This window comes from Eufriesea mexicana, unplaced genomic scaffold (genome assembly GCF_001483705.2).
Source record: "Eufriesea mexicana isolate 0111107269 unplaced genomic scaffold, ASM148370v2 scaffold202, whole genome shotgun sequence".
Lineage (NCBI taxonomy): Eukaryota > Metazoa > Arthropoda > Insecta > Hymenoptera > Apidae > Eufriesea > Eufriesea mexicana.
Window position 1 is genome coordinate 766,043 of NW_016908372.1, and position 21,052 is coordinate 787,094.

Genomic DNA, 21,052 nt, shown 5'->3' on the forward strand with positions numbered 1-21,052 from the left:
TATATCGAAAAATATATTGGAAAGTTCTTGAAGGATCTGACTTTACGATGCAATTATAAAAGTTCGTAAATTAATCGCAGGAATTGAGTAATTAATTAATTTTCTAATAAAAATTCAAAAAGGAACACTCAGCGCCGCCTATGATTTTTACCTGGAAGCTTGTGCTCTGTTAGTTCCAGTACAAGATCACAGGTGGCGATGTCTGTTCCTTTTTGAATATTTACTAGAAAATTAATTAATTACTCAATTCCTGCGATCAATTTATGAACTTTTATAATTGCATCGCAAAGGCAGATTCTTCAAGAACGTTCCAATATATTTTTCGTTATAAATTTGTCCTTAATTAATTAATTATTAATTATTATTCTACCGAGTGTTTGAATTGTTGTCGAAGACGGCATTGGTTTTTTATTAATTACTATTCTTTATGTAATTAATTTATGAAACTTTATACACTCATTAGAAAAACAATGTTCTTGCGAATCTTCTCATATGACTTTTGATCACATCTTGCTTCTAGTTTCGTTTAGTAATAAATATTTTCACGGAAGGTCGCGATGGTCGTCGTTACGAAATCATAGACGCCATCAAACGATAATTAATAACTTACAATTTAGAGTTAAATTCTTTACAAAGGTTATATAGGAATGTTGCCTGAAGTTCCAGCTTTGCAATGAAATTATAAAAGTTCATAAATTAATTACAAAAATTGAGTAATTAATAATTTTTCACTGCCTGAGCCATTCTATCCTTTTCTATCCCCTCTTTGTCCTTGTCTGTCACGTGACGAGCTGGACGACGACCTCCTTGTCTATTCTATATTCCTATCACTTTTCTGATCATTTGGTCCAAAACCATAGATGGCGCTGACCGAGTGTCGCGTGAATTTGCATCAGTTACTGATTTCGTTTATTTATTTCTGATACATCCTATTATTGGACGGTAATTGTATGATGGATTTTCGGCTGGAAATAGCAAATGAATCTGTACCTGGAGAAAATGACGAAATATTGCAGGAGTAATAGAAACAAGGGATACTTAGGATGAGTAATGTAAAAAGGAATGTGTGTGGGTTGTGCATGTCTGACCAACAGAATAAATCAACAGGTTATGTACTGCCAACAGAATGTAGGCCACGTGTTTGAGTGCGGAAAACAAAATTCAAGAAGGAAATTGGAAGTATCAATGGATAATAAGATCAAGATGAATATTATATTTGAAAATTTACAGTGGTCTTCATGTCATAATCTCAAGGTTTGTATGAATGTACAATGAAAGAACCAAGAAATATAGAAAAGTACATTCAGTATTGTTTAACGCACAATGTATAGGTACAAAATCTGATAGTTTCAACCAGAAGGGAGGAATTCGTGTATCAACTTTACGTCAAGTCATGAAATATCTGTAAAATTCAGCAAATTTATGAAAAGGATAAGAACAACAAAGATATTCCTTTACAAAGGAATTTTTCATGTATAAATATAAATTTGAACATGATATTGTAACCCATATTGTGTGCCAGACAAATAAATTTTGAATCGCTAACAAGTAAGTTTCCAAATTACATGCATTAGGGAGTAAGATAGAAAAAACAATGCTTATAACTAAAATCTTAGGTATGTTTCTAGATCATGTATTTGCAAATGCCTGGAAATTAACGCAGAAGAAAGAAAAGGGAGTAGATAATCTCAAAATTAAATTAATTGCCATGCAAGCTAGGGGAAAAGCAGATCAAAATGAATCTGTAGCCTGTAAAGTTCAAGATAGAAGGTATTTCAAATGTAACTCCAGCATACATCTTTGAAGTACGTGTTGGAAAAACAAAAAAGGTAACAGGAAATCAAATATTTTAGTCGTGGAAGATTAAGATGAAAATCAGAAAAAATTCTAGGATTGTGAAGAAAAGATGAGGCTTAAGAAGTGTACTCTCCATATGGGACATGTAAGAAGTCTAGTCATTTGAAAAAAGACTGTTATTTTAAAAACATGAAGGAAAGCAAAGGGGATCAAGATGAAAAGAAGAAACTGTCTTCTTGACAGAGAGCAATGACACAAAACAATGGATTTTGGACTTGAGAACAAGCAGCCATATGGTGAACAAATTAGAATATTTTAAGAAATAAGAAACAACAGGAACAGAAATTGGATCAGCAAAGAGAAACATTTTCATGGAAACTATAGCAAAAGGTAGAGTTGAGTTAGATAGCTGTATATTTGAAAATGTTCTGTATATTTCAAACTTGAGACAGAATTTAATGTCAATACATCCGATAACTAAAAATGTGGTAAGATAATTCTAAGGGTGATAAAATAATGTTCTAGAAACATAATGTAATAGTTCGTAAGAAGGAAAAAAAATATTAGTAGGGATGATGTGTATTAATGGATTTTATGTTGTGGTCGAATCGGAAGGAAAAATACAGGCTAGAACATTACTAGTACAGAGGAAAAAGAAGCTGGTAGTGGTACAGAAAATTGGGCCATCTAAATATAGAAAACATGAAAGAGTTGTCCAAGAAAACATTGGGAATAAAAGTAACGAAAAGAATATGAAAGGCAAAAATTGGAGAATGCAGGATACTTTTTCTATGCAAAGTAATTGAAGACACCATTTTGAGAGTCAAGAATAAGAGCAAAAAGTCAGCTAGAAATGATACATTCTGATATATGTGTGGGACTATAGAACCAGAGACATAGAACAGAAATAGGTATGCAATGACAGTCTTAGATTTTACTAATTTTGTAGTGATATTTTTTATGGAATCATAAACTGAAGCATTACAGAGGTTGTTTAATTGTGTTGCAGCAGCAGAAGCAAAGTGGAATAACATACAGACTTAGATGCGATAATAGAAGCACAAGGATTTACCAATTGAGAATTCAAGAATTGGTGCAGACAGAAAGTAATTATACCAGATTATACGACACTGTACACACCTCAACTGAATGGGAAGGCTTCATCATTCATTATTTACTGGATAAAATACGAGCACTCCTGTATGACTGGTATGGAAAAGAAAATGTGGGTGGAAGCTGTGTATTTTGCAGCTTATTTCTGCATAAGTCGGCAAAAGCAATGAATACAACTATATATGGAAAGTGAGCAGCAGAAATATCTCACATATAAATTATGCGTTTTTTGAGGAATTAATACTGTTCGAAATCTGAAAGTAATAGAGCAATTTTTTTTGCAGATTCGTTTCAAGGAAAGTAAACCCTGCAAGAATTACCCAATGAATATTACAGATTCAGTTTTGTTTTGTACAGTATAGTTAAATAAATGATACAGCATAATCTTTGTACCAAGAGTTTGGTTTATTTCAATACTAGTATTACTAAAGTGATCTAATGCAAAAAAAATTGCGAATTTATCATTGCTTCTGGCGAAAGTTAGTATTGATTTCATTCAGATAGGAAGGTAATTATACATATTTATTCCTTTTATGCATTTGACCCCTTTGTTAATTCTGGATAAATTAATTTCTTCTTTAATTAATTATTCTGTAATAATTATTGCACAGAGGATGTGAACTGATACCGAAGATACTATTAATTTTTCATTTATTTGCATATTTTATGCAATTAGTTTACAAATTATATGTAGCACATTACAAAAACAGTATTGTTATGCATATTCACCGATAATTTTCTCTTATTTTCATAACAGAAACATACTTGTATTTGCTTTCTTATTATTAACAAATATTAAAGATATCGCTTGATATTAAATTATACATCGGGATTTTAACACAAGACTGTTTCAAAAATAAAGCATTTTCCCGCGACAACAATGCACAGAATTTTCAGCCGCAGCCAACTTCCAGTCGCTGCTATAACTAACGTACCGTTAAAACGACGGAATGCTTACTCGCGTAAAAGTAAAACTTTCGATGTCTACACAAAGCATTTCGGCCAGCAGTGTTAAGTAGTGCGGTATCAGTTATTAGTTTGTTACATAGCAATTGGCGATTACTTTTGCAAACGTTGTTAGAACATTTACGAGTGGACCACAGCAAAAGAATGAGAAATTGAGAAAACTTTAACAAGATCAAGAAATCTATGTGCATCATTTGTTCCATCACAATATACCACATGTGGAATACAGTGAGGTTAAATAGTGCATGTATAAAGTGATGTGTGAAATCAAGTGCCGCGAGTGCAAATCGTATAAAAATATTACATAGGTACAGAGTTTCGATAATAGGTTCTAGATTTCGATTGTCTATAGCGATATTGGTTAATATCGGTAATTAATTCTACGATTTCGACAATGTATACGTGAAATAAAGTGACGGCAGGGCAAATGATATAAAGGTACTGCATAGTAACATATTATCCATTGTAAACTCTAGATTTCGATTGTAGATTAGAAGATTTCGTTTAATTAGCTTCCAATACACTTTCTTGTAATTAGATGGCCAATATTTCTTTTCGATTTTGACCACTCGTTTTCGAATATTAGTGACAAAAGTGTCACTTTCATTAATATTGTCAAAATTAGGCTTTTCGATTCGGTTTCTTCAGTATAACAGTGTTGAATAAGCTTTTCTTTAACAAGTGTACCGACTTTTTTTCGGTCTCGACTATTCGTTTCGGAAATATAGTGACGAAAGAGTCTGTACCTGAGAAATCGTCCTGCTCAATTTACTTTTCTCGCATCTGATTCCGAAATTAGGGTTTTCGATTAGGTTTGTTCTATATATCAGCGTAGAGTGGAATTTTCTCCAACAGGATTGGCTACTCTTTTTCGGTTTCGTGCGTGCGTTATTGAAAAGTAGTGCCGAATGTGTCAGTGGCTGCGAAATGGTGCTGCGCAATTGACTTTTTTGGCTTCTATTTCCAAAATTAGGCTTTTCGATTAGGTTTCTTCTATATATCAGCGTAGAGTGGAATTTTCTCTAACAGGATTGGATACTTTTTTTCGGTTTCGTGCGTGCGTTATTGAGAAATAGTGCCGAATATGTCAGTGGCTGTGAAATGGTGCTGCGCAATTGACTTTTTTGACTTCTATTTCCAAAATTAGGCTTTTCGATTAGGTTTCTTCTATATATCAGCGTAGAGTGGAATTTTCTCTAACAGGATTGGATACTTTTTTTCGGTTTCGTGCGTGCGTTATTGAGAAATAGTGCCGAATATGTCAGAGGCTGTGAAATGGTGCTGCGCACTTGACTTTTTTGGCTTCTATTTCCAAAATTAGGCTTTTCGATTAGGTTTCTTCTATATATCAGCGTAGAGTGGAATTTTCTCTAACAGGATTGGATACTTTTTTTCGGTTTCGTGCGTGCGTTATTGAGAAATAGTGCCGAATATGTCAGAGGCTGTGAAATGGTGCTGCGCACTTGACTTTTTTGGCTTCTATTTCCAAAATTAGGCTTTTCGATTAGGTTTCTTCTATATATCAGCGTAGAGTGGAATTTTCTCTAACAGGATTGGATACTTTTTTTCGGTTTCGTGCGTGCGTTATTGAGAAATAGTGCCGAATATGTCAGAGGCTGTGAAATGGTGCTGCGCACTTGACTTTTTTGGCTTCTATTTCCAAAATTAGGCTTTTCGATTAGGTTTCTTCTATATATCAGCGTAGAGTGGAATTTTCTCTAACAGGATTGGATACTTTTTTTCGGTTTCGTGCGTGCGTTATTGAGAAATAGTGCCGAATATGTCAGAGGCTGTGAAATGGTGCTGCGCACTTGACTTTTTTGGCTTCTATTTCCAAAATTAGGCTTTTCGATTAGGTTTCTTCTATATATCAGCGTAGAGTGGAATTTTCTCTAACAGGATTGGATACTTTTTTTCGGTTTCGTGCGTGCGTTATTGAGAAATAGTGCCGAATATGTCAGAGGCTGTGAAATGGTGCTGCGCACTTGACTTTTTTGGCTTCTATTTCCAAAATTAGGCTTTTCGATTAGGTTTCTTCTATATATCAGCGTAGAGTGGAATTTTCTTTAACAGGATCGGATACTTTTTTTCGGTTTCGTGCGTGCGTTATTGAAAAATAGTGCCGAATGTGTCAGTGGCTGTGAAATGATGCTGCGCAATTGACTTTTTTGGCTTCTATTTCCAAAATTAGGCTTTTCGATTAGGTTTCTTCTATATATCAGCGTAGAGTGGAATTTTCTCTAACAGGATTGGATGTTTTTTTTCGGTTTCGAGCATGCGTTTTCGAAAAATAGTGCCGAAAGTGTCTGTGGCTGTGAAATCATGCTGTGCAATTTACATTTTTCGGGAGGAAGGTATTATTACTTGATGTACCAACCTGTATGTTTAGTCATGAGATAGTGGTAAAATTAGCAATATTTATGAACTGGATACAAAACTGCAAAACATGATATAGTAACTCACTTTGCATGGCTTACAGGTAAGTTTTGAAATCACATGCATTAAGATGTAAAATGGATTAAACAACGTTTATAACTAAAATATTATGTACATTGCCAGATCATGTATTTGCAACTGTCTGGGAATTATCGTAGAAGGAAGAAAAGAGAATCGATTATCTCATAACTCAGATGATTGTCAGGGGTGCGAGATCATCAAAATTATCTGTAGCCTACAAAGCTCAAGAGAAGAGGGGTTTCAAATGCAATTCCTGCATACATCCTGCAATTGCATCTTCCATAAGCAAGAAAGGTAACATAGAAATGAAATATTTCTGTTGTGGAAAATTAGTATAAAAATCAGAAAAACTTCTAGGATTATGAAGAATAGATGAGGCTTAAGAAGTGTATAATCCATGTGGGACATGTAAGAAGTTTAATCAGTTGGAAAAAGACTGATATTTTAAAAACATGAAGGGAAGTAAAGGAGATCAAGAAGAAAAGAAGAAAGTGTGCTCCTTGACAAAGAGCAATGGAACAAAACAATGGATTTTGAACTCAAGAATAACCAACCGTATGGTGAACCAGCTAGAATATTTTAAGGAATAGGAAGAAATAGGAACAGAAATTGGATCAGCAAAGAGAAACATATTCATGGAAACTATAACAGGAAGTAGAGTTGAGTTAGATAGCTGTATATGTGAAAATGTTCTGTATGTTTCAAACTTGAGGCAGAATTTAATGTCAATACATCTGATAACTCAGAAGGGTGGTAAAATAATGTTCTAGAAACCTTACGTAATAGCTTTTAAGAAGGAAGAAAAAATATTTCTTATTGCAAATTATACGAAGTATATATTTACAATAAACCATGTAATAACTAATAGGTATGTGAATCTTTGAAAAATCAGTGGAGTTCGTGAATTTTCGTTTGACCTTGGTAAGGTTACGCGATGCCTATATAAGGACCATGCATTCCTAGCAGACAGTTAATTGCCTCTGTGAGGTCGTGAAATCTACATCATTAATTTAACTGCTTTAATTAATTTAAATTAATTTGAAGCAAACAAACCCTTTTATCAACTTAATTTAAACATAAATAAATATCCTTTACAGTTTATTAATTATTTTTGGTGTATTTTATTCTTAAATAATTATATTATTCCCATATTTTTCTTAAAATACTTTCTTACCTAAATTTATTAATTTTTTATTAATAATTATTAATATATAATTTAATTATTTCAATAAGTTTCAATATTTGAATTATTATTAATTTTTTATTTTATTACAAATAATATTGTTTTTCTATCAATTATTAAATTATTAATTATTTAGTTTTGTTACGATTAAAATTAATTTATTAACAATTATTAAATATTAATTAATTTATGATATATTCTAAAGATTTAAAAGCTCACGATTTCTCGCGTATTTTTTACCCGATTTCGGCCGATATTAAGTACGACCGTGTATCCGCGAGTTCAAGTGTATTAGAGTTCGAGTGGACAGTAATCACAGTCAATGCCGTCATCGCCACTCTTAGACGATAACAACACATCGACTGTTGGCAAGTCGAGACGTGTCGTCAATCTTGAAGTGTTTCACTTCAGGAAAGTGATCAACGGACGGTAAGTCGCATGTTTTTCTATTTCTGTGATCGGTCATTACGTCTTAGGACGAATGGTACAAAATGGCACGAGTGACCAGTATTTTATTATTATCGCTTGTTTTTGAAAAAACTCATATTTTTCGAAAATTGGGGGTGATAGAGATGTTTCGTTTACGGATTTATAAGTAGGAAAATAAGTTCTACATGAGTTATCCAATAAATTTTGCAAATTTGAGAGAAAGTTAAAATTTGTGGGGCAGTTTGTATAATATATGTTATTGCTATGCAGTTGTTTGGTAGTGTCTAAATTATGTACAATAAAAAATATTCCATTATTTGTAGGTGACATGGGTGTAGATATTTTATTATGTAAGTGAAAAGAAATTTAGAAAAAAATTTTGTTGTATTGGAGGCGCCGGGTATCGATCCCGGTACCTCTCGCATGCTAAGCGAGCGCTCTACCATCTGAGCTACGCCCCCCACGTTTAACTTATTTTTATTTTCTTGTTTTCTTGTAATTCCCTATATTTAGACTTATTTTAATGTTTGTTTTTTCTAGAAATTTAACCTCATTGACAACATATCAGTGAAATGCAATCAACATTATTTAAATATATGTACTTTTAGGTGAATATTATTGCAATATTATGTATTTTATATACATTGTGAAATATTTTAATTTTCTATATACTTTTCTACAAATCATAGTATATGTTGTATAGTATAGTATATATAACATACTATATGTATGCAGGTATATAGTATTTAGTATACTATAGAACATGTAATGCAAATATGCTTTCTTTTTATCTTAATAGCTTATTTATTTATTTATTATAAGATTTATTTATTATAAGTGTTAAGTTAACATCGATATCAGAAAGTAAAGGAACTATCCTTGTTCACAATATCGTATTAATTAAACTGTGTTGGCCATGACAATCGCCATATTCATGGTCATAGCACTTATTACCTTTTAACTACGGATGTTATGCAAGTAATCTCATGAATTTAATAGAACGAAAAACTCGTTTACTCTATTTAAATTCTCTGCTTCTGCAATTATATTATTATTCAATTCAGTAAAAATTATACACATTAGAATTATATTTACAGATTGTATCAAATAATAAATATATATAATATTATAAAATACATTGTGATAGTAATTTTACGATTATTCGTCTGTGGATTTTTATACAATTATATGTTTTTCATATTCCATATATTCTGCATATTCTGCACAAAGGAATTGCACTTTTTTTAAATATTTTACATACTTATCTTCCTTTCCCTTAATAACAGTTATGAAAGTTACATTTAATATATTATAATATTTTGTAATTTAAATATGTAATTATAACTTGTGCTTTAAAAACATTATTTACTGCCAATAACCAAGAGCAGTCATTTGATAGTAGAAAATCTTGAATAATTAGTACAGTCCACCACCTTAACAAATATTTTTGGTTAAAAATGTAATTCCTTCATTGCCGCTAACATGCTAATATTCCACAAATATTCTAATACTTCTATGTACGCTCCACATTTTAATATGCATATCATAGTTGTCAATGATTCGTCTACTTTGTGCTTAACTCTGATATCCTGAGAATCAATGCTTACAGAACGTTTGTGGATAACTCAGGGTATTAAAAACACCGGTTTCAAGAGTAAAAAAATGTGGGCTCGTCCGGGATTTGAACCCGGGACCTCTCGCACCCTAAGCGAGAATCATACCCCTAGACCAACGAGCCGCTGTGTAAAACAACCTTTACACTACAAAACCGACTGTAAACAATAAATAAATGCAATTGTAATAAAGTTAATGCAACAAAATTAATGAAACGTAATATATTTCAGAAAAATATTCTTATTAAATCGATTGTGTTATTATTCATTAGGCTATATGAAAATGTATCATATTTTTCATACGTTATGAAACAAAGTTACATGTGTATTATGTTTTTATACCAGGATATTTGAAGTTTTTTAACAATCCAATTGTTTAAAACCAGTTAATGCATAACTTCATAATGAGTGTCTTTTATTTTTACTGATAAATATTAATTATATATTAATAATTATTACTTATTTAATTTAGAGCTTGGTGATGGTTAATGTGAAAAAAGCTTTCAAGTTGGCTCGTTGGTCTAGGGGTATGATTCTTGCTTCGGGTGCGAGAGGTCCCGGGTTCAAATCCCGGACGAGCCCTAATTTTCGTTAATTTTGTCCTTTTTTCTTAACTTTTTCCTCGAGTAATTACCATATTGATTACAGACCTAATAACTTGAAATTTCTCTGTCATATCGTTCCTTTTTCCTTCGGTTAATGTATGAACAGTTTCATGTATGCGAAATGTACAATGAGAAATATCAATTAGTTTTTCATCTAATTATATTATAAATAATAACACGTAGTGATTTTATAAATATTTTTGTATTATACGTCTATTATACAGGTATTGTAATAAGAAGTTTCTAATAATAGTTTGATATTGAAATAAAGAAATTGACATTTTAAATTACTATTTATTAGCTAGAAGAAAATTGTCTTTTATATTAATGCAAATACTACAAAGAGTGACAAGCAATTTGTTTCTTTCACTTCATTTCAGAAGAACGAATTGCACGTTCGATAAATAAAAACTGGCGTCAATGATTTGTAAGAAAGGATATCATGAAAGCGTAAGCTATACCTGTTGAAGTATTGTTTCGAATATAGCAAATACTGCGTGAAAAATAGCCGTGAAAGCAAGTTACACGATAGTTAAAATCATGTAGTGGCCTATTTCCGTTCTATTCGAAGATGAGGGGAATATTTGAACTACTTTCGAAACTAGACTACTTCTTACGTTAGTATATTTATTTCTTATTGCGTCTTCTAAAGATATTTGGTAAAATTATTTAACAAATATCATTTAATTTTTAATTTTAATTTCTGGCAATTTTTCATGCGATAAAGAAAGCGATATAACAATTTTAAATACTCATAAATCAAATGTATGACGTATCATGTTTATATAATTTACAGTACGCGATTTGAAAAATTCATTTGGGTCATCAAGGTGACAATATCAGTGATAATTGATTTCCATTAATAATAAATGTTTCATTATTTGTTTATCAAATATTTATTGAGAAATACTTGTTTATACATGGCTGTAGAGGGGGAGAGAGAGAGAGAGAGAGAGAGAGAGAGAGAGAGAGAGAGAGAGAGAGAGAGAGAGAGAGAGAGAGAGAGAGAGAGAGAGAGAGAGAGAGAATGAGAGAGAGAGAAGGAGAGAGAGAGAGAGAGAGAAACATTAAGGGAACATGTTTAAAAATAAGAAGATATTTTTTTATGGTTTGCCCTAAATATCGTGACGTAGATTAACATGATATCATGATTTCACATAAAAATTTTCAAGGCGATCATCGTGACTTTTAATAGTTTATAAAAAATGCAAATGTTATAGGTTACAGGGCAATATATAATATGTTAAAAGATAACTGTTTGTCAACATTCATAATTACCTTTTATTTCCATTACTCGGTTTGTATTATACTCTCAATTGTCAAATAGAAATATTTTTGCATAGATTGTCTTTTAATCTTGTTCGTAAAATAATTAATGTCACTCCCCGAAAAATATTGCAGATTATATACATAAGTTAACGCGTACAGAAAGTCAGATATGCAGGAAATGAATGCAAAAATTGTCTGTACCACGTAATTGACCAAGGTTGTCCGCGACAACAATGAAAATCCATTGAGAAAGAAATATGCACATTTTACATTCGTTAAGTAAAAAAAAGCAGCGTTGCTTAGCCAAGGATATATAAAGGGGATGGTTCCGCTATCATTCGCAGTGGAATACGTTCTCCTCGTGGGTGGAAGGTGATCATTCTAAAAATTGGAATTCCCTGTCCAGCTTTTTGAAAAACATCATCCTTAGGCAAGTAAACTTATCTTTGTTGACAATAAGTTTATATTTTTGAAATTGCCGATCGTTACTTGTTATATGTATGTTTTGTTGAATCTTTACTGATTGTTAATTAACGAGAAACTTGTCACTGATATGGTGCATTTGTATTTTTATCGTAAAACGTAAGTTAGTGTTGTGTAATATTAATAACATTGATAACATTAATATTGCAGAGGGATAGAGATTAATAATGTCTCGTCTAGACAAGAAGTCTATACAAAATGCTTCGTGTGCCTATTAAAGAAACGCACTAGTCGTGAAGTTAATATCATATTGGAAGGTACAATAGTAGGGATTGGTATAGTTATTATGTAGAAAATTCACTTTTATCTCTAATACCTTTTCCCATTTAATGTAATTTTCTTCGAAGGAGTGAAGGTCGTTATGCACGAACATTTCAATTTTATACTCTTCCGGGTGCTCGAGATTAGTTCAAGGACCTTCTTTCTATATCTTACATTTTTGTAATTCGTTTTTATTTATATTAAAAAAAATAAAAAAGAAAAAAAAGAAAAATCTATAGACAATCTCCTATATTTTTCCAGTAAAAGGAATCAAGCTTTAAATCTACATAACCGAAGGTTAATTGTTTTCTAAGTACTCGTGCTTCATTTCATAACTCTTTTTTTCACCATAAATCGTTGTTTTCAACGTACCTATTATATCGTGAACAGTCATCTATATTATCAATTATTTCTACTGAAGATTGCAACGATTTCATTATTACAAAAATATACATAGCCGGAAATTCAATAATCTTTTCAATCTAATCGTTATAAATTTTAAGGCTTCAAATATTTAATATCATCATTTATATATCTCAATGTTTATAATAATATCAATTATTACAGTATTATATTCGATAATAATCAATACCTACATAATTTTCAAAAGTTAACAGGAATTTAAAAAATTAGTAGCCTGGTAATACGAACACAACATACAGTGAAAGTTCAACACATACGTAAGTTAACAAATCCATCTGATCATTAAGAATTGCTTATACACAAAATTATTCGTTCTTTAATTACCGAAATAATCAAATAACTCTCGTAATTGAAATCTAAACTGGTCACATAGCAAGAATCATATAGAATTACCAAACCATAATCTGTATCTAAATACAGTTTATATAAATAATATTAAATAACGCGATATAATAAAGAAAAGAAAAAAGACATACGATTACATGTCTATCTTAATAAAAGATAACATTAATCTTGCCAAAAACAGTTGTACATTTTCGATAATCGGAAACACAAGAAATTTGAAAGCAGTTATTTCCGTTTGGTAATTCCAATATTAATTGCATAACTTTTTCCATTACGATTCGACGTAAGTTCCCATAATCGCCATAATTTTCCGCGTTGAGGACGTTGACAATCGTCGTAAACGCTTCGATGACCAACATTAGAAACTTTCGTAAATCTTAGCTTTGAAACCGTTAGAGGATCACGAGATCGGCCGCGATCGGTTGGATCACGAAATTCTAAAGAGATGCTTCTCTAAATAGGACCTTTTCCGTTTCTTCCGTGCCACACGCAGATTAAATTTTTTGTACAATTATGGAGAAAGCAGGAGAAAGTTTTCTATGTCTCGGCATTTAACTTTAACCGACGCGGTTCGAACGAACTCACTTCTTCGTGGATCGTTCACGGCTCCATACCGCTCATCATAGGGTGTCATTCGATTGGTAACATCGACTGCGATAAGAAATTTCAAATCTGTGTACCCCGTTTTGTGACAATTTCACGGAAGATCTTACGAGCATCGTTCGAGTTTCGACGAATTAATTGTGGCGTTTCGGATGAAAAATTATTTTTCAAAATGTCGCGTTTGTAGTTTGTGACATCGTAAAACGTTGTAAATAAAAGGTGGCTGTTAAAAATGATGAGTTTTGTAAATCTTACAAATAGCAGTTAATTTTCTCTGTGAAGAATTAAGGGTGAGTAGCTTTGTTCTCGTTTTTATAATTGATTTTTCGCCTATGTTCGGTTTTACTAGAAATAATAACACATTGTATTTATGCAATGCATCGTCGCAAGGGAAGTTTTTCTAGTGAATTGCGATTCGTGGGAAAAATGTATCGAATTGGTATGAGAAAATTAAAGCCTTAAGTGTAGTGTATTGCAACGTTAATTAAACCACCTTTTTTAGTTTAAAGGGAAAGTAATATTTTCTATAAGACAGAGTGGTGAATGAAACATTCGCGATCTGGTGATCTATCTAGTCTGTTAATGTAAATATTTCCTTCTATGAAGGAATATATATTTAAATAAATAAATAAATTTATTTATTTATATAATTATATGTAATTCGACATTACTCGATGTTAGACAATGATTTTTGTATATTTTTTTCAACACGATATTTCTTCTTTCTTTATGTTATTAATTTCAACATAATTCTTTTATTTCAACTCACAGAAATAATTAATCGACATAGCGAGTTTTGCAAGACAATTGCCAATAATGGACACGAAGGATTTCATCGATTTTGGTAAAGCAGCGATCCATTTCGTGGCTAATTACCACGATGGCTTGAGAAGCAAGAACGTTCTTCCGGATGTTGAGCCAGGATATCTCAGTAAACTACTGCCGGAAGAAGCGCCAAAGAAGCCGGAAATCTGGCAAGATGTGCTTAAAGATGTTGAACAACATATTCTACCTGGAGTAAGTTACCTCGTTGTATGACCTCCGCATTGTTTATTTGTATTGTTTTTCTCTCTTTTTGATACGTGTAGATATGTAAATTAGATGGAAATTCCATGGTACATAAAAAAGTGAGGAAAGAAAACATCGAATTTTATTATTCACAAAATTATGTCTTACTGTATTAAGTGAATATTTCATGTTTTTATCGATTATATTTATTTCACTAAATTTCTATTTTAATCTGTAGATAACCCATTGGAATTCGCCATATTTCCACGCGTTCTATCCATCTGCAAATTCGTACCCCGCGATCGTGGGTGAGATCATCAGCTGTGGTTTAAGTTGCATGGGATTTTCATGGACCACTTCCCCTGCGTGCACGGAACTTGAAGTGATCGTGATGAATTGGCTTGGAAAATTATTAGGATTACCAAAGCAGTTTCTAAGTTGCAGCGAAGGTCATGGTGGAGGTGTCATACAGGTAAACGATTATTCATACAATGTTTTATACCTTGTTACGACCTTCAGGTGATCTTGAACGTCAAGACGATGATTCAATTCTGAGATTGCTAGGGCAACGTGTGATTTTGGAGTTCATATTGATAAATGTTGAAGGTCGTGTTTTTCAGTGATATAACGAGTTATTTTGTGACGTAATTTTAATTATTTCCAGTGCAATAAAAATATGAATTTTCTATATACGTATAAAATATATTCTTGCCTGTTGAACAAAGTGTCAGTAACAAATTTATATAAATTTTCATACGAAGATAAATTATCCGAATAATGAATAAACAGAAGAATGTTTGTGAACAATGATTCATTATTATTTGGGAGAATTATTATTATTATTTGAATTTATTATTTAGAGAAGTATTCAGTTATAAAGAATGTATTATAAAGAAGTATCGTAGTTGCTTTTAGGATATATTTATTCCATCGGTCCTTCGGTGTTTTAATTAAACAAATGAATTTTTATATTGTTTTTATTATATTTTGTAATTTAATCTAAAGGTGATAAAGTTTATATAGAATTGTATATTGTACTTGTGCAAGCACGGGGAAAATCACAATCTTTTGTTTGAAAAAGCTATTTTTACTAAATAATATTGCTTATGGAAGGTAAGAATTTCTATTACGTGGTATAAATAGGAAAAATATGTTACATAAAAAATTTCAAACAGCAGATGAATTACCGTTACTGTTGAAGAAAAATCGAAGTTTTTCGAAATGCTATAGGTTGATACACAAAACTAACACCAGGGGGAAACGTTTCTCGCTGGTGAAGGGGACCCAGAATAATATAACTTTCGGCATAGAGAAGATTAGGACACTCTGGTTTCTCTTCACATAACGTGTAAATCTTTCGCCTTTTACTAAAGATTTCCGTGGAGGGGAACAATTGATGAGTCTACGATAAAATTTTTTGGTTTACCCGACGAAAGTCGGGTCATAAACTAATTAAAATATAATAGTTTAGGTGTCTAAAATGCTTAAACATGTAGATAATTTGTAAATATTAAAGATACAAAATGTTATTTTATCACTACTAATATTTATTATTTATGTGTAGCGGTATTTAAGTTTTTAGTGATGATAAGATATTCACTGAAAAAAATATTTATTGCCACTACATTTTTAGGGTACAGAAGAAAATACAAGAAAAAGTATAATGTATTATTGTTACTTTTTTTTTTAAATATTTGTTAGTATTTTTAAGTACTTGTCAAGTAAACGTATTTCCTTTGGTGAGAATATTTAACGATTATGTTTCGTTTTAGTATATATTTTAGTAAAATTAAGTATAATAAAAATTTAGCTGGGCTCGTCCGGGATTTGAACCCTAGACCAACGAGTCGCTGTATTTATTTATTAATTGATTAACAAGAAAAGAAAAAAGAATTATCTAACTACATCAAGATCAAAATTAAATATGCTACAGAAACTACTGTAAATTAATTTCTGAATAACATTTTACCAGTTAATTGCTTTATTTCTATTTCAAAGTTACTTCGATTCATTTATATAATATATACTAGTCACACTTATTTATTTTATATCTTGTGCAAAGGTAATTTGGCTTTTCGTTAATTACGATAATTTTACTCCTGTTTGATCAGGGCTCAGCCAGCGAGAGTACGTTAGTATGTTTGTTAACGGCAAAGGAACATGCATCACGTCGTATAAAACAATTTCATCCAGACTGGGACGAAGACTTCATCAAGTGCAAATTGGTTGCATATTCATCTGGTAATGATTACGCGCTCGGTTATCCTCCACTTTAAGACCTTGATCATTTTCTTCAATCTTTCTATTTTTATCCATGCCATAATGAAATCTGCTTATACAGTTCCTTGATTAATATGTACTAGTTACATTGTATTACAGCAGTACACTTTATCTCAACTTGTTCATACATGATATTGTTATTGCATAATATTAACATTATTGACCATATGACTTTGAGAATTTTTTTCACTTTTTTCACCAGTAAGTTTATGAAAATGAATTTTTTGAAATTGCAAGTTCCGTTTTAAAGGAGGGAACGGTATAAATATTAATGCCACCAGTGGAGCGTAAAGTATTTATATTACAGTATTATTCATATATGATGTTGTTAATGTCATTAATTATACATACAGGATGTGTAGTCGAGCAATTGAGGAAAATGATTAATTGAATAGACGAATATGATTAATATTAATTATTTCTAAACTTTTTCCTCATCTTTTTTCTTTTTGGTCTCCGTTTCGTAGATCAGTCAAATTCTTCGGTAGAAAAAGGGGGGATGTTGACATCAATTCCCATGAGACTTTTACCTACCGATGACAAATGCTCTCTTCGAGGTGAAACGTTATTGAAAGCGGTCAAAGAGGATCTGAAGAAAGGTTTGATACCATGCTGCTTAGTGGCCACTTTGGGTACCACTGGCACGTGTGCCTTCGACAACCTTGACGAATTGGGGCCCATTTGCAATGAGTACAACATATGGTTGCACATCGATGCTGCTTATGCAGGTTAAAAACTTCACCATTAACGATATAAAAGCTTTTCGATGTCACAAAATATCACCTTAATTATAAATATTTTTATCTTAGTAATCTATGGTAATTATTATTTATACAGATTAATTACTATTTTAAAGGGGGAAAAAAATTGGAAAATTTGGAATTATAAGGAATAACGAATAATTATTGTTGTCTTACAGGTGCTGCCTTCATTTGTCCCGAGTATCGACATTTGATGTCTGGTGTTGAATACGCTGACTCTTTCAATGTCAATATGCATAAATGGTTGCTAGTGAATTTCGATTGTTCTGCGTTATGGTCTGTATATTTCTTATTTCAAAATTATAGAACCGAAGAATAATAGTGGTAATAGGAAAATGACAATAAAGACAGGAATATAAATATTTCAGGGTAAAAGATTCTAGGAAATTGGTCGAAGCTTTCAACGTGGACAGGATTTACTTGGAACACGATAAACAAGGGCTTGTTCCGGATTTTAGGGTATCTATAAAATTCATTTTTACAAGTATAATATTTCGAAGCATGTAATTACTATCTCAATTATTTGAATGTTTTAATAATAATAGAGAGAAAATTTTAAAAATTACTTTTCAGCACTGGCAAATTCCTTTGGGTCGTCGTTTTCGATCCTTGAAAGTTTGGTTTGTATTACGGATTTATGGAGCAGAAGGAATTCAGCAGTACATACGGGACACGATAAAATTGGCAAAGATGTTTGAGAACTATGTCAAATCTGACAGCAGGTTCGAAATAGTAACAGAGAGAGCTATGGCTTTAATTTGTTTCAGAATGAAGGTATGCACGTGGAAATTAAACAGAGAAATATGCATAAAATATAAATTTGAACAAAACAAGTTATTTTGAAGTTGCAGAATAGTCACCGAGAAAATCGCGAAAGAACAAATCTTGATAAATTTTTAATTAACAAATGTTGTATTCGTATTTAAAAAATTTCCAGCTTGAGATGACATTTGTATTGTGAATTTTTAATCTTTCATTAAAATCGGAAGAAATATTTTAAAAAATTATTTTTATTTATTTTTAATCCGTTTCATCTCCGTTTTCAGGGTGACAATCAATTGACCAAGGAACTTATCAATCGCGTGACAGCCAGAAAAAAGATTTACGTGATTGCAGCCATGTATCGGAAAAAATTAATCATGCGAGTGGTGATAGGAAGTCGTTTATCTCGAGAAGAAGATATCGCCTGTACATGGAACGAGATCTCGAGTCAAGCAACAGAAATCTTGCGATCTATCACCCCTCCTGTAGAGAAAGAATCGTGCGATTCATTCAAAAAAACCTCAAATGGCATAGCAACCATGATAGAGAGCTTGAAACCTACGAACGAGTATAAGCTATTAAGTTAAAAATATCTAGTAGAATTTAAATACTGTACGAGCCTGCTAATTTAGTAGCTGAAATGAATGTGGATTTAATTATTCATAGTCTAATAGATTCATTTGTTCTAATATAATTCTAAAGATAGATCACACAAATTTTTGTTACTGGCGAAGAATGATACACCTACAAATCAATAGGATTATATTTCATCGTGTGACGAAGAACATAAAACATCGAGAGCAAATAAGAGAAGAGAAGAATAAATCATTAGCGTAAATATAGAATCAAAGCTAAATATTAAAAGAACCTAAAAATATGGATTTCAGAAGTGAAATCACTAGATCAGGGCAGTAAGTCAAATCTTCCTGCGTCAACTTATCAGACCAGATAGATTATTTTCTCGATCTATAATCAGCCAATCGGTTCTGTATAAGATGCAATTTATGATCTATGTTAACGGTGAAAGCGAATGATTCGAAAGTATGATCGTGATCGAAGGATCAAACTAAAATCTTCGTCATAGGTGGCTATGATCAATAGTCTCGACAACAAAACATCTGTAATGGTCGTTTGTTTGCGCGTGTGACATGCTCTCTTCATAGCAACGTTCGCCGATAAGGAACTCGCCTTAATTACATCTAAATTCTAATCAAGATCAATGTCCATCATCTTCATGAACAAATTCACTAGTTTCGCCGCTTTATGTCCAATGAGATGCTACTTATGAGGACCAGATTACCGTTTCGAAGATTTCGAACAGTTTCAATAAGGTAGATCCAGATAGTCCTAGACAAGTCACTGACATTTCATCAAGGAATTCGTGTGTGAAATGTTATTAATAATATCATGCGTGTATTTTTCAACAAAAGCAACGCGTAATTAGTACGTCTCTTTATTCCAATCACAAAAGCACGCTAATGGTGTTTGATTTTACAGAAGTGTTTATGTGAGGTTGGAATTCACGTTTGACGACTCCATCTACTGTCTATGTCAGATTAGACAGGGAATTTAAATTTTTATTTCTCCTTTGACATTCATATAAAATAGCTTATTTTCCGAATAACGATGTCTTTATCGAAAGTATGACAGGGTTCTAATGATTTTTGTTCATTAGTATGTTTATACAATTAAGATGAATAAAATAATTCGTTTACGACATGATTTTCTTTCTTTATCAATCTTCATTTTCGTTATATCGTCCCCTGTTTGCATTTTCTAATTTTATTATCGACAAAGCGTAGCAGTAACAGATCTTTATAACAGATCGAAGAATATCAACATAAGATTGTTTAATTAGTATTCTCCATGGACATGTAGAAATTTTGCATCGAGTAAGGGAGGAAAAAGAAAGGAGATACCACCATGTGCAAAGTTAGCCAGATTCGAATCATGTCAGTTGGACCCTTGCATGCTGGACCCGTGCAAGCCGGAGCCAACGGTGGTTATCATTGGAGCAGGCATGGCTGGTCTTTCAGCTGCTCATCGGCTGACACAATGTGGTCTTCAGAATTTCACGATACTAGAGGCGACAGATAGGTACATATATTCCCTATTCGATATAAATCTTTAATATAAATCTACACTTTTAGTTATCACAATATTTTTATTAAAAGTTTCTTTTATTATTCACGATCTCGAGTTGGAGTTAATATATAATACACAGACAGCACCTGTTATGAGTGGTATAAAAGCGAAATTTAGATTAATTAAGTATCTTCGACGACTGTTGAAACCATTACTTATTAACGGAGCATAATTAATAATTAACAAATTTTACAAATTGCTAATCGATGATGGATATTGTTTGCAGACCAGGAGGTCGAATTCATTCGTGTTGGTTGGGAGATGTGGTAGCAGAGATGGGTGCTACCTGGATCGAAGGAGGGAGCATCGCGAATCCAGTGTTCACCCTGGCCGCCCAAGAAGGTCTTCTGAAGCCACCCGTTTTCAGGCCTGATCCAAGTCGTGGTCTTTTTTGCACGAGCGATGGCCGAGCTATCGATCTTCCTGTCAGCATCACGGCTTATCACACGTTTCGACAGATCGAGCAACAGGCGGCAACTCTTTTCTCTCTAGGTTGTGGCCGCACCCATGGTACATTACTGAATTTCATGGGAGTCCGAATTCAGCAGG

The 21,052-nt window shown here is 32.3% G+C and overlaps 2 protein-coding genes and 3 non-coding genes across 5 annotated transcripts in view; 3 read left to right on the forward strand and 2 right to left on the reverse strand.

Moving 5' to 3' along the window:
• Window positions 1–8,333: 8,333 nt before the first annotated feature.
• Window positions 8,334–8,406, reverse strand: TRNAA-AGC (transfer RNA alanine (anticodon AGC)). The gene has a single exon. It is a non-coding gene; the product is annotated as a tRNA-Ala (tRNA).
• A 1,205-nt stretch (window positions 8,407–9,611) lies between these two features.
• Window positions 9,612–9,683, reverse strand: TRNAP-AGG (transfer RNA proline (anticodon AGG)). The gene has a single exon. It is a non-coding gene; the product is annotated as a tRNA-Pro (tRNA).
• A 385-nt stretch (window positions 9,684–10,068) lies between these two features.
• On the forward strand, window positions 10,069–10,140 carry TRNAP-CGG (transfer RNA proline (anticodon CGG)). Its single transcript has one exon. It is a non-coding gene; the product is annotated as a tRNA-Pro (tRNA).
• Window positions 10,141–14,324: 4,184 nt separating this feature from the next.
• On the forward strand, window positions 14,325–19,705 carry LOC108555623 (aromatic-L-amino-acid decarboxylase). The gene is made up of 8 exons (XM_017911393.1): window positions 14,325–14,564; window positions 14,794–15,027; window positions 16,667–16,796; window positions 17,303–17,563; window positions 17,755–17,872; window positions 17,965–18,055; window positions 18,170–18,370; window positions 18,643–19,705. Exons 1-8 carry the CDS (start codon window positions 14,364–14,366, stop codon window positions 18,943–18,945), a joined length of 1,539 nt encoding a protein of 512 aa, XP_017766882.1. The 5' UTR covers window positions 14,325–14,363; the 3' UTR covers window positions 18,946–19,705.
• A 607-nt stretch (window positions 19,706–20,312) lies between these two features.
• The window catches only part of LOC108555615 (spermine oxidase), a 4,091-nt gene continuing 3,351 nt past the window's right edge, over window positions 20,313–21,052 (forward strand). Inside the window, exons 1-2 of the mRNA XM_017911382.1 lie at window positions 20,313–20,455; window positions 20,730–21,046. Of these exons, the coding sequence (XP_017766871.1) occupies window positions 20,328–20,455; window positions 20,730–21,046 (445 nt within the window). The 5' untranslated portion in view covers window positions 20,313–20,327. The remainder of the gene's footprint in view (window positions 20,456–20,729; window positions 21,047–21,052) is intronic.

Excerpts from the sequence above, each read along its gene's own strand:
- LOC108555623 (XM_017911393.1), top strand. The coding sequence starts at position 14,364 with ATGGACACGAAGGATTTCATCGATTTTGGTAAAGCAGCGATCCATTTC. Across the intron at positions 17,873-17,964 it reads TTCGATTGTTCTGCGTTATG|GGTAAAAGATTCTAGGAAAT; the intron begins GTCTGTATATTT and ends TAAATATTTCAG. Across the intron at positions 18,056-18,169 it reads GGCTTGTTCCGGATTTTAGG|CACTGGCAAATTCCTTTGGG; the intron begins GTATCTATAAAA and ends ATTACTTTTCAG.